The 13,566-nt window shown below is 40.2% G+C and overlaps 1 protein-coding gene across 1 annotated transcript in view; it reads right to left on the reverse strand.

Annotated features, from left to right (window-relative positions):
* Positions 1 to 13,566, reverse strand: part of LOC132867310 (butyrophilin subfamily 1 member A1-like) — a 108,711-nt gene that overhangs the window by 35,852 nt on the left and 59,293 nt on the right. Inside the window, exons 7-8 of the mRNA XM_060900177.1 lie at positions 5,585 to 5,617; positions 1,082 to 1,114 (exon numbers count right to left, since the gene is read on the reverse strand). Coding sequence (XP_060756160.1) covers positions 1,082 to 1,114; positions 5,585 to 5,617 — 66 coding nt within the window. The remainder of the gene's footprint in view (positions 1 to 1,081; positions 1,115 to 5,584; positions 5,618 to 13,566) is intronic.

Genomic DNA, 13,566 nt, shown 5'->3' on the forward strand with positions numbered 1-13,566 from the left:
GTACTAAACTTCAGCAAGTTCTACATTTAGAATGCACAAGCAGTGTTTTAAATCCAGGCTATGCTATTTATCTTCAAATACATATCATGAAAATTCGACCAATCTTTTAATATCAAATATTTATACTGAAAAAAGTACATAAGTTTACCGCGAGTGCGTTTGCGGAAATCTTACTTGTGTGCTGCATACAAATCAGCTGCTTGTGCGTTTTTACTCATCTTTTGGTTGATATCTAAGCAATGTCATAGCACAACAAATTATTTCTGATGAGGAAATTTTATCTAATATCATCATATTAAACTGCAAAACAAAATAATAAAAAATCATGTGTCTTGCCAGATATAAAGTGTCGAAAGCAAACACGGTCATTGTCAGTAGGTTCCCACTTGTCACGCTTAATTGCTGCGATCCAAAGCTTTCGGCGAGCTTCAGGTTTCTTTGGTATGCGGTAAAAGCTCTTGGGATCATTCTTATCAAATCTGTATGTACAGCCGATAACACGACACTACCATAATTAATTAATGACCCAATAACTCAGATCGGCCATTTATAAATAGCTTCTTGCCAACCAAAACATCACGTGACCATTTTATGACGCTCCCAGAGAACATGAATGGCTGCCTGTTGCTTTGTTGCTCGTGAGTGTGAACATATCTTTCCAGCTGACTGAGGCAAATCTAGCAGAGCAGAAATTCCACAAACTGGCTTGTGGTAAAAGCGGCATCCTCGGACAGAGCCGTGTTTAAAGTCACTGAGCTCTTTAGTCCGACCCATTCTACTGCCAGTGTTTGTCTGTGGAGATTGTACAGCTATGGGCTTGAGTTTATTCACCTGTTAGTAATGAGTGCGGCTGAAACAGCTGAATTAGGAGGGGTGTCCACATACTTTTGGCCATGTAGTGTACAGCAGAGCTAATGTTATGTCAAAATGATCATTCATATCAGTAATTTGTGCATTTACGGAAATTCCTTTCAGACCACACACACACACCATTTCTTTTTATGTGTAGACCTTTTAGAGTGCTTTATTATCTTACAGTTGATTATTCACTTTAATTTTAAAGCACAAAATTTATTCTCACCTGCAAATTCCTTCTCCTTTTGAAGCTCTGAGGCTGAAACAGAGAAAATAGTTTTGAGTATTCTGTATCAATTCAGTATAAATAGATGAAGCAGTGTAATATAGTGATAAAGTAAATGAACAACACATCAGATTGCAGTTATGAAATGTAAGTGTCCTCTGATGTTCTATATTTGTTAAATGATGAAGCACACTTCACACAGTGGAACATGATGTTACAGGTCAGTTATGACTCCGATAGAAAAAAAGTCATTTAATGTATTGTGAGTGATGTGTTTGTGTCTCTACTCTTCTTACAGAACCCTCGATGGAGTGAAATCAGAGTCAGTAGAAACTCAACCTGAATTTGTAATGCTTGAAAAGAAATGTGTAAATGTGATGATTGAAAACTGAGAGTGTGAATCTCAAGATATTTGAAGATAATTGTCCTAAATTAAACTATCTGAAATTCAGATATTCAAAATTTAGGTTATGAAATTCAAGGTTTCAGAAATTCTGGCGGCGGCACGGTGGTGTAGTGGTTAGCGCTGTCGCCTCACAGCAAGAAGGTCCTGGGTTCGAGCCCCGGGGCCGGCGAGGGCCTTTCTGTGCGGAGTTTGCATGTTCTTCCCGTGTCCGCGTGGGTTTCCTCCGGGTGCTCCGGTTTCCCCCACAGTCCAAAGACATGCAGGTTAGGTTAACTGGTGGCTCTAAATTGACCGTAGGTGTGAATGTGAGTGTGAATGGTTGTCTGTGTCTATGTGTCAGCCCTGTGATGACCTGGCGACTTGTCCAGGGTGTACCCCGCCTTTCGCCCGTAGTCAGCTGGGATAGGCTCCAGCTTGCCTGCGACCCTGTAGAAGGATAAAGCGGCTAGAGATAATGAGATGAGGAGAGAAATGTTGTCCTGTTGTCGAAATCTGGATACATGACCTGAGCTGCCCATAATCTGGTAGCATTCATTTCAATAAACATGAGAAGCAGCTGTAATTTCTGCCCTCTGCCCCGATCTGCACCTTCTCATGAACCTTCACCATGTTAAACTGTGTCTCTATAAGTCCTGGGTACTGAGGGGAAGGGGTTGATAAAACACTACTGAGTCAGTGTTAGTGCGAGTTCAGCACAATTACTACCACATTTAATATCACACAGTGCCTTACTGCTGCACAATATGATAGAAAATCATCAAATACACTACCAGGACAAAAAAAAAGTCACAGTTTGGATTTAAATTAGTAAATACTTAAGAGCCTTTGATTGGATAATTACAGAGGTCATTAATATGTTTCAGCTGGCAGCAATTATTTTCAACAAATACAATTAGATTCAATAACAAAAGTGTGTAGTGCACCATGTGAATAATATTTACACTACAAACCAAAAGTTCAAATTAGAGACAAGACATACTTGTAGGATCCTGTTTAATACACTGTTATTATTTCCCCAAACTCTCGCGGTTACCAGAGGACTAGCCTCCCACTGTAACCCTAGCTATGTAACAGGCAAGAGGCCGAGGGCTACAGAAACGGAGATCGGCGCCGCCCTATGCGCCATATGGTGCGGGAAAGGACTTTAGCCTTTATTATTTCCCATGGTGTTAGTTGTACGTATTGAATAAAACCAGATTTCACTTGACTGAACTTGAGATTTCTACTTCATGATTATACATTTTATAGAGAGTAAAAATGTGGTGTTGAGCACATGAATGGGTTCATATGGATAATATTATATACACTATATGGACAAAAGTATTTGGACCCCTGACCATCACACCTCCTGTATCTGAGCTTGTTGGACGTCCCATTCCAAAACGATGGATGTTAATATGGGGTTGGCATTGCGCATAGTGATGTGAAGCTTGTGTGCAGCTGTTGGCCATGGAAACCTATTTCATGAAGCTCCTGATGCACATTTCTTGGGCTGATGTTGCTTCCAGAGGCAGTTTGGATCTCTGTAGTGAGTGATGCAGCAGAGGGTTTTTCTGCACTCCGTGCTTCAGCACTCAGCGGCCCTGCTCTGGGAGTTTGTGTGGACTATCACTTCGTGGTCGAGCTGTTGTTGCTCCTCGATGCTTCGCAATAATAGCGCTAGCCCTATGTTTACATTAGTGTGTCACAAGTCACTCATGTCGCTTGTAGTTTGTCTCTTGTGGGCGTGGAGCGAGCACTACTGTTGTCGCCGGTGGGTGTGTACCGTCCATTCAGCTCCAATGAGAAGGAGTCCTGAACAAAATGTAGACTACAACACACAATTTACTACAAGATATGATTTACTTGTCTTTAAAATATATTTTTTCAGTTGAAACATTGTATTGAAGTGGAAAAAATGAGGAAAATCTGGTTGCGTGTTGTATGTTACATAACATGCATATTTGTATTAGCTATTAGCAACACACGCTAACTCTAATACTTCGTTACCTCGCCCCCTAGTGGGATGGCAAGGTATTGTGATCAACCTGTGAGTCTGTCTGTGTGAGTCTGTGTGTGTGTGTGTGTGTGTGTGTGTGTCCGTGTCCCCCACCCCAGATTTTCGCTCATAACTCAGCAATGACTGGACAGATTGACATGAAATTTGTTGGGCTGATGCATCATGATCATAGGAACCCATTCAATTAATTATGTTGTGGTGCGAAGAAAAAAGAAGAGAAAGAAAAAGAGTACTTTCACATGCATATTTTCCAAACAATTCTGCTTTATGAGAAAAGAATGAACTACGATTTGTTTTGATCTGTTTAATAATACTAGCGCCGCACTGCCTGTCTTTAATGATGCCCTTGAAAATTGATAAAGCAATGTATTGTAACCCGACAAAACTTATATTCAGTTGGAGAAATGGAAGAAACAAATAAGAAAAAAAAAATAGTGCATGAATATAATCTGAATGACCCCCTTCTAGCCAAGAGGAAATCATCGTTATGCTGCGGGGGCGATGTCGGCTATCTCTGATTGCCTTGTTTTCTTTGTAATGTCTCAAAACAGGTTTAATGAGAAATCATATATGATGGATAAAATTAAACCATTCACAATAGCCGCCAAAGTAGCGTCATCACCTAGTTTTTGTAGCGGTTTATCGCAGTATGCAAGTTCGTTGCCAACTGATGCTAAGCAAAGATATGCAGCAAAGCTTCTGTACAACAGTGGCACCAAAGTTTTGCCTGATCCTTACGCAGTTACGAACAAATGGGACCCAAATCCAAACACCTGGCCTGACCTTCGGCGATATCTACTGTATGTGATTGACACGCCTTCAATATACACAAAAGAATCAATGAAAGCCTACAAGTCTCTTGATGTTAATTATTCAGTTGTTTTATTGAAATACTCATTTATATTTGCTTTTTGTGCCTAATAATAAAAAGACAAAGATTAAATAGGCACAATATATAATCTTTGAAACATAAGTTAATGTTGTTGCTTCACACACACCCCAAAGATGTACAGTACAGTACTAAACTTCAGCAAGTTCTACATTTAGAATGCACAAGCAGTGTTTTAAATCCAGGCTATGCTATTTATCTTCAAATACATATCATGAAAATTCGACCAATCTTTTAATATCAAATATTTATACTGAAAAAAGTACATAAGTTTACCGCGAGTGCGTTTGCGGAAATCTTACTTGTGTGCTGCATACAAATCAGCTGCTTGTGCGTTTTTACTCATCTTTTGGTTGATATCTAAGCAATGTCATAGCACAACAAATTATTTCTGATGAGGAAATTTTATCTAATATCATCATATTAAACTGCAAAACAAAATAATAAAAAATCATGTGTCTTGCCAGATATAAAGTGTTGAAAGCAAACACGGTCATTGTCAGTAGGTTCCCACTTGTCACGCTTAATTGCTGCGATCCAAAGCTTTCGGTGAGCTTCAGGTTTCTTTGGTATGCGGTAAAAGCTCTTGGGATCATTCTTATCAAATCTGTATGTACAGCCGATAACACGACACTACCATAATTAATTAATGACCCAATAACTCCGATCGGCCATTTATAAATAGCTTCTTGCCAACCAAAACATCACGTGACCATTTTATGACGCTCCCAGAGAACATGAATGGCTGCCTGTTGCTTTGTTGCTCGTGAGTGTGAACATATCTTTCCAGCTGACTGAGGCAAATCTAGCAGAGCAGAAATTCCACAAACTGGCTTGTGGTAAAAGCGGCATCCTCGGACAGAGCCGTGTTTAAAGTCACTGAGCTCTTTAGTCCGACCCATTCTACTGCCAGTGTTTGTCTGTGGAGATTGTACAGCTATGGGCTTGAGTTTATTCACCTGTTAGTAATGAGTGCGGCTGAAACAGCTGAATTAGGAGGGGTGTCCACATACTTTTGGCCATGTAGTGTACAGCAGAGCTAATGTTATGTCAAAATGATCATTCATATCAGTAATTTGTGCATTTACGGAAATTCCTTTCAGACCACACACACACACCATTTCTTTTTATGTGTAGACCTTTTAGAGTGCTTTATTATCTTACAGTTGATTATTCACTTTAATTTTAAAGCACAAAATTTATTCTCACCTGCAAATTCCTTCTCCTTTTGAAGCTCTGAGGCTGAAACAGAGAAAATAGTTTTGAGTATTCTGTATCAATTCAGTATAAATAGATGAAGCAGTGTAATATAGTGATAAAGTAAATGAACAACACATCAGATTGCGGTTATGAAATGTAAGTGTCCTCTGATGTTCTATATTTGTTAAATGATGAAGCACACTTCACACAGTGGAACATGATGTTACAGGTCAGTTATGACTCCGATAGAAAAAAAGTCATTTAATGTATTGTGAGTGATGTGTTTGTGTCTCTGCTCTTCTTACAGAACCCTCGATGGAGTGAAATCAGAGTCAGTAGAAACCAGGGCTTTGAACCGGAATTTTTTTCCTATTGGTTCGTTCCGAACAGAAACGGAATTTTAACGTTTCCGGTTTTGGGTTCCACCATTAAATAGACGTTCCCGAACCGGTTAGAACAAAAAAATTTCGTTCCCGGAACGGTTAATTACGTTCCCTGTCAGCTGTTTAACAAATGGCTATAAAATTATGTCTCTGTCTCATCCAGCTTAAGCCAAATGTAGGCTAAATCTATTACAACCTTCATTAAATAAGACAAGAAATAATTCAAAACAATTATTATTTCAAATGTTGGCGATCTGGATTCTCAGTATGTCTTCCCATCTACACAAACAGAAAAAGTGCCAAAAATGAAAGATAATTCGTTTAGTGTGTTACCAAAGGCGAGTCAGGCCCTATAGAGGGCTACCGCATGACGTCACCGCGCCGCGAGATTTTGTTAGGCGCCATATTGGAAGACCAAGTACACGTCTATGCAAGTACATACATTCATAAAACAAACAACACCTGAAATGTAGCCAGGGCCGGTTCTGCCCTAATCTGGACCCGGGTGCAACATCACGCAACCCCCCCCCAAAAAAACACCAGTCTAAATCAGGACAACCATCACATAACTATAAACATTTTATATCAACTATTTTAACTAAATGGGCTATAATAAATAAGCCTGCAGGCAGCCACGGCGGGCTGCCTCAGAAAAGTAACCATTCAATGAGACAACTGAAAGCCTGCAGCCACGGCGGGCTGCCTTAAAAAGTAACCATTTGTCCTACCTTAAAACTCGTTTTGCATTTTCTGCCTCCTTTTTTGTATTTTCGACCCTCCGTTTATTTTCTTTCCTTTTCTGAAAACCCGATTTGTGTCCAGACATTTTGTTCTGCTACCAACGAACTAACTCGTCAGGTCTCGTCTCTCGAGCCCGCGGTGATTCCCGTGGGAGGGGCAACAACTGATACATTTTTACAAACAGCCAATAGGGAGGTTGCATTGTTCAGGCTCTCCTTTGCTCAGACACTCAGTAATGCATTTACTCACTAGTAGTCCACCTTCCCGCGCTCTCCATTCAGTCAGCGAACGTCACACAGGAAGTGAACCCCAGCGGGTCATAGAAACTTGCGCAGGAGAAGAATGACTATTTGTAGGCTACAGAAACTTTGAGGAACGAAATAAAAACCGGTATTAACCGGTTACCATTATTTTTAATAAGCGTTTCTGTTCCGGAACATAAAAAATAATAAAGTTTCTGGTTTCGTTTCTGTTCCATGTGAAATAGAAAAAGTTCCCGGTTTTCGTTTTCGTTCCTTGAACCGGTTCAAAGCCCTGGTAGAAACTCAACCTGAATTTGTAATGCTTGAAAAGAAATGTGTAAATGTGATGATTGAAAACTGAGAGTGTGAATCTCAAGATATTTGAAGATAATTGTCCTAAATTAAACTATCTGAAATTCAGATATTCAAAATTTAGGTTATGAAATTCAAGGTTTCAGAAATTCTGGCGGCGGCACGGTGGTGTAGTGGTTAGCGCTGTCGCCTCACAGCAAGAAGGTCCTGGGTTCGAGCCCCGGGGCCGGCGAGGGCCTTTCTGTGCGGAGTTTGCATGTTCTCCCCGTGTCCGCGTGGGTTTCCTCCGGGTGCTCCGGTTTCCCCCACAGTCCAAAGACATGCAGGTTAGGTTAACTGGTGACTCTAAATTGACCGTAGGTGTGAATGTGAGTGTGAATGGTTGTCTGTGTCTATGTGTCAGCCCTGTGATGACCTGGCGACTTGTCCAGGGTGTACCCCGCCTTTCGCCCGTAGTCAGCTGGGATAGGCTCCAGCTTGCCTGCGACCCTGTAGAAGGATAAAGCGGCTAGAGATAATGAGATGAGGTGAGAAATTCTGGCTTCAAGAATTCAGGTCATAATAAAATGATGTAGTAGAATATCGGGTTCTGCTAACGCTGATTTCACTCCATAAACCTCCTTCCTGTTTACTTCCTGTTGTCGAAATCTGGATACATGACCTGAGCTGCCCATAATCTGGTAGCATTCATTTCAATAAACATAAGAAGCAGCTGTAATTTCTGCCCTCTGCCCCGATCTGCACCTTCTCATGAACCTTCACCATGTTAAACTGTGTCTCTATAAGTCCTGGGTACTGAGGGGAAGGGGTTGATAAAACACTACTGAGTCAGTGTTAGTGCGAGTTCAGCACAATCACTACCACATTTAATATCACACAGTGCCTTACTGCTGCACAATATGATAGAAAATCATCAAATACACTACCAGGACAAAAAAAGTCACAGTTTGGATTTAAATTAGTAAATACTTAAGAGCCTTTGATTGGATAATTATTGAGGTCATTAATATGTTTCAGCTGGCAGCAATTATTTTCAACAAATACAATTAGATTCAATAACAAAAGTGTGTAGTGCACCATGTGAATAATATTTACACTACAAACCAAAAGTTCAAATTCGAGACAAGACATACTTGTAGGATCCTGTTTAATACACTGTTATTATTTCCCCAAACTCTCGCGGTTACCAGAGGACTAGCCCCCCACTGTAACCCTAGCTATGTAACAGGCAAGAGGCCGAGGGCTACAGAAACGGAGATCGGCGCCGCCCTATGCGCCATATGGTGCGGGAAAGGACTTTAGCCTTTATTATTTCCCATGGTGTTAGTTGTACGTGTTGAATAAAACCAGATTTCACCTGACTGAACTTGAGATTTCTACTTCATGATTATACATTTTATAGAGAGTAAAAATGTGGTGTTGAACACATGAATGGGTTCATATGGATAATATTATATACAGTGTTGGGCACGTTACTTTCAAAAAGTAATTAGTTATAGTTACTAGTTACTTTTCCCAAAAAGTAACTGAGTTAGTAACGGAGTTACTTTGTCATAAAAGTAACTAATTACCAGGGAAAGTAATTATTCCGTTACATTTTGTTCCCCCCCCCCCAAAAAAAAAAAAAATCAAATTAAATTAGTGTAATCATAATAAAAGTGAATGTTAAATGTGTTTAATGACTGAAATGGACACTTAACAGAACCAGTTAGTAACATTATCTACACTATATTAATATTTTTGTGGGACAATGTGAGATAAGACATCTATCAAATGTAATATATTTTTGCAGTTATTAAAATTATGTTACTAATTACTGGCCACTGACGAGGACAAACGCTTTGTTCCTCGACATAATGTGCATTGCACGTAAACACTCTTGCCTTTTATTTCAAGTAATGAAAAGTCCTGGCTGTATTTCCAGTGTGAAAGCGCAGTGCTGGGCTGACCGCTCGCCATCGCTGTGTCTTCCGATTGAAAGCGTGCGCAGTAGTGCAGTAGGCGTGGCCTACCTACATATGTTGTCCAAATCTACTCTGATTGGCTTACTGTGCCGTTGTCTCGTGTCTCCCCGCCCCACACTAAAGCAGAGTAATAAAGAAAGGCTGAACGAGCAGCATGCCAGATGAGAACAGCTTTAATAAAGTAACGCATAGTATTTTATTGTAAGTAACGGGAACGGCGTTATAACGATGTAAAAAGTAATTAGTTAGATTACTCGTTACTAAAAAAAGTAACGCCGTTAGTAACGCCGTTTATTCTAACGCCGTTATTCCCATCACTGATTATATACACTATATGGACAAAAGTATATGGACACCTGACCATCACACCTCCTGTATCTGAGCTTGTTGGACGTCCCATTCCAAAACCATGGGTGTTAATATGGGGTTGGCATTGCGCATAGTGATCTGAAGCTTGTGTGCAGCTGTTGGCCATGGAAACCTATTTCATGAAGCTCCTGATGCACATTTCTTGTGCTGATGTTGCTTCCAGAGGTAGTTTGGATCTCTGTAGTGAGTGATGCAGCAGAGGGTTTTTCTGCACTACGTGCTTCAGCACTCAGCGGCCCTGCTCTGGGGGTTTGTGTGGACTGTCGCTTCGTGCTTGAACTGTTGTTGCTCCTTGACGATTCACAATAATAACACTAACCCTATGGCCCCTGATGTCACAAGTCACTCATGTCGCTTGTATTTTGTCTCTTGTGGGGATGGAGCGAGCACGACTGTTGTCGCCGGTGGGTGTGTACCGTCCATTCAGCTCCAATGAGGAGGAGTCCTGAACAAAATGTTGCCTCCAGCACACAATTTACTCCAAGATATGATTTACTTGTATTGAAAATATACTTTTAATTGTAACATTTTATCAAAGTGGAAAAAGTGAGAATTGTGTGTTTGTTGTACGCTGTATAACATGCATTTCCGTATTAGCGGAACAGAGCTCCATACTGAAGAGAATATGGGAATGCATCGACCTGATTTTTGATGGCTGTTAACCGTACAATGTCCATCTGTCCGTATGAACATCTCATGAACACTTGACCACCAGACAATGAGATTTGTATCTTTATTTACATAAGACTGATTTTTCCTCCCAGTGCTTATTTTTAATTTGATTTTGAAAAAATAACTCAACAATCATATTTTCCACTAATCGGGAGCACCGCTGTTGGGCAGTGCCATATACAGTGTGTGTGTGTGTGTGTGTGTGTTGTCTCGATACAGGTTTAATGAGAAATCCTAAAGGACAGGTTAAACTGAATCCACTGTGAAGAGGTCCCCCCCCCCCATTTTAGTTTAGTTAAGCAGTACATAGGAACTAATTGCAGGTCGGAAATAAAATGAGGCAGGAAAGAAAAAATATTGTACTACGTGCCCTATACGATTAGTCTGAGGAATCGTTTGAGCCAGTTGTTTGGATTTACCACTTCATACCTAATTTGCATAAAGTTGAGAAAATGTAAACTCGCATGTTGCTTGTCGCGTTGTCACTGTCGCTGAAATCGCAGCTCTGTGTCACGTGTGTATAGAGAACATGAATGGCTGCCTGTTGCTTGTGAGTGTGAACATATCTTTCCAGCTGACTGAGGCAAATCTAGCAGAGCAGAAATTTCACAAACTGGCTTGTGGTAAAAGCGGCATCCTCTGACAGAGCCGTGTTTAAAGTCACTGAGCTCTTTAGTCCGACCCATTCTACTGCCAGTGTTTGTCTGTGGAGATTGTACAGCTATGGGCTTGAGTTTATTCAGCTGTTAGTAATGAGTGCGGCTGAAACAGCTGAATTAGGAGGGGTGTCCACATACTTTTGGCCATGTAGTGTACAGTAGAATTAATATTGTATGTTAAAATGATCATTCATATCAGTAATTTGTGTATTTACTGAAATTCCTTTCAGGCCACGCACACACACACAGTTTATTCTCACCTGCATTTTGCTTCTCCTTTCGAAGCTCTGAGGCTGAAACAGATAAAATAGTTGAGTATTCTGTGTAAATTCTATATCAATAAAAGTATAAATAGATGAAGCAGTGTAATATAGTGATAAAGTAAATGGACAATACACTACCGTTCAAAAGTTTGGGGTCACCCAGACAATTTTGTGTTTTCCATGAAAAGTCACACTTTTATTTACCACCATAAGTTGTAAAATGAATAGAAAATATAGTCAAGACATTTTTCTGGCCATTTTGAGCATTTAATCGACCCCACAAATGTGATGCTCCAGAAACTCAATCTGCTCAAAGGAAGGTCAGTTTTATAGCTTCTCTAAAGAGCTCAACTGTTTTCAGCTGTGCTAACATGATTGTACAAGGGTTTTCTAATCATCCATTAGCCTTCTGAGGCAATGAGCAAACACATTGTACCATTAGAACACTGGAGTGAGAGTTGCTGGAAATGGGCCTCTATACACCTATGGAGATATTGCACCAAAAACCAGACATTTGCAGCTAGAATAGTCATTTACCACATTAGCAATGTATAGAGTGGATTTCTGATTAGTTTAAAGTGATCTTCATTGAAAAGAACAGTGCTTTTCTTTCAAAAATAAGGAAATTTCAAAGTGACCCCAAACTTTTGAACGGTAGTGTTCATCAGATTGCAGTTATGAAATGTAAGTGTCCTCTGATGTTCTATATTTGTTAAATGATGAAGCACACTTCACACAGTGGAACATGATGTTACAGGTCAGTTATGACTCCGATAGAAAACAAGTCATTTAATGTATTGTGAGTGATGTGTTTGTGTCTCTGCTCTTCTTACAGAACCCTCGATGGAGTGAAATCAGAGTCAGTAGAAACTCAACCTGAATTTGTAATGCTTGAAAATAAATGTGTAAATGTGATGATTGAAAACTGAGAGTGTGAATCTTAAGATATTTGAATATAATTGTCTGAAATTAAACCATCTGAAATTCAGATACTCAGAATTTAGGTTATGAAATTCAAGGTTTCAGAAATTCTGGTTTCAAGAATTCAGGTCGTAATAAAATGATGTAGTATAATATCGGGTTCTGCTAACACTGATTTCACTCCATAAACCTCCTTCCTGTTTACTTCCTGTTGTCCAAATCTGGATACATGACCTGAGCTGCCCATAATCTGGTAGCATTCATTTCATTAATCATGAGAAGGAGCTGTAATTTCTGCCCTCTGCCCCGATCTGCACCTTCTCATGAACCTTCACCATGTTAAACTGTGTCTCTAAGTCAGAGGCCCAAGCAGTGTAACAACCTCCCAGTTACCTTTGTGATTATATTTGATCAGGATAATATGGTCTGTTCAAGGTTCTGACTACAAAGTTGAATTCTGGCTAAAATGTTTTATTTCTGTTGCTGTTGGAGTTTGGCGATGTTTCACTGCTGCATACGCCGTGTATCCTGTATGTAAATGTTTTGCTGAGATAAAAAGTGTCCCGCATTTTACGATTCCAGAGACTGCCAACACAAGTAAGTAACAATATCACGTGACCACCGTGGGGTGCGTCTGACCTACTTTTCACCAAAACAAGTCAGTGTGGGCAAACATGGAGGACTCGACTCTCCCTCCAGCTAAAAGCCAGCGGAAAAGAAAAGGAAAGTCTGCCTAGTGAGTGCAACTGCAAGATAGAGCAAGATTAGATGACATCATTTTTCTGGACAGATAACTAAATTATTCTAGCTAGCGCTTAGCTATCTTAGCCTTAGAATGAGTGGGCTCGACTCCATGGTAGCGAGTATGGAGTTATACACCTAATGTTTTGGTCTTTCAGAGAAAGAAATGAGGAAAACAGTAACAGAGAAAAGATAGATTCCTCTTTTGTTTCACGGATCTATAGGTTGCTTGCATCTGACATCACATCCGCCTCATTAGATATGCAAGACATGAAGTGGTGGTCAGCGAAGCTCACTGTTTACAAAGCGTTACTATCACAGGGGGCACCTTGCGAGTCGTTAAAATGCCCGACACTTGCATTGTTTTGGGCTGCTCAAATCGAACAAGCCATACAACTGATAAATTTCTTCTGGGTTCCCCGTGAAGCGATAAAGGGTGAAAGAGCAAAGGATTTTACCAAAAGACAATGAGAGAGGCGGCTCTTTAATGTTTCGTTGCAATCGATGGGAACAGAGTCGAAGAACGCTCCAGTTTGCAGTGATCACTTTGTGAAAGGTTGGTAAATTCCTCTGATTTATTTTGTTTGGATTTGCAAATGACTCTTCTCACCATTTTTCTGTTATTTCTTGGTGTTCTGAAGTTGAGGAGATGCTTCAGTCCTCAGGTGTGTTTTTGGTAACTATTTGATCATGGTCTCCATATTGTAAACTAATATATTTTTCC

This window comes from Neoarius graeffei, chromosome 1 (assembly GCF_027579695.1).
Source record: "Neoarius graeffei isolate fNeoGra1 chromosome 1, fNeoGra1.pri, whole genome shotgun sequence".
Classification (NCBI taxonomy): Eukaryota; Metazoa; Chordata; class Actinopteri; order Siluriformes; family Ariidae; genus Neoarius; species Neoarius graeffei.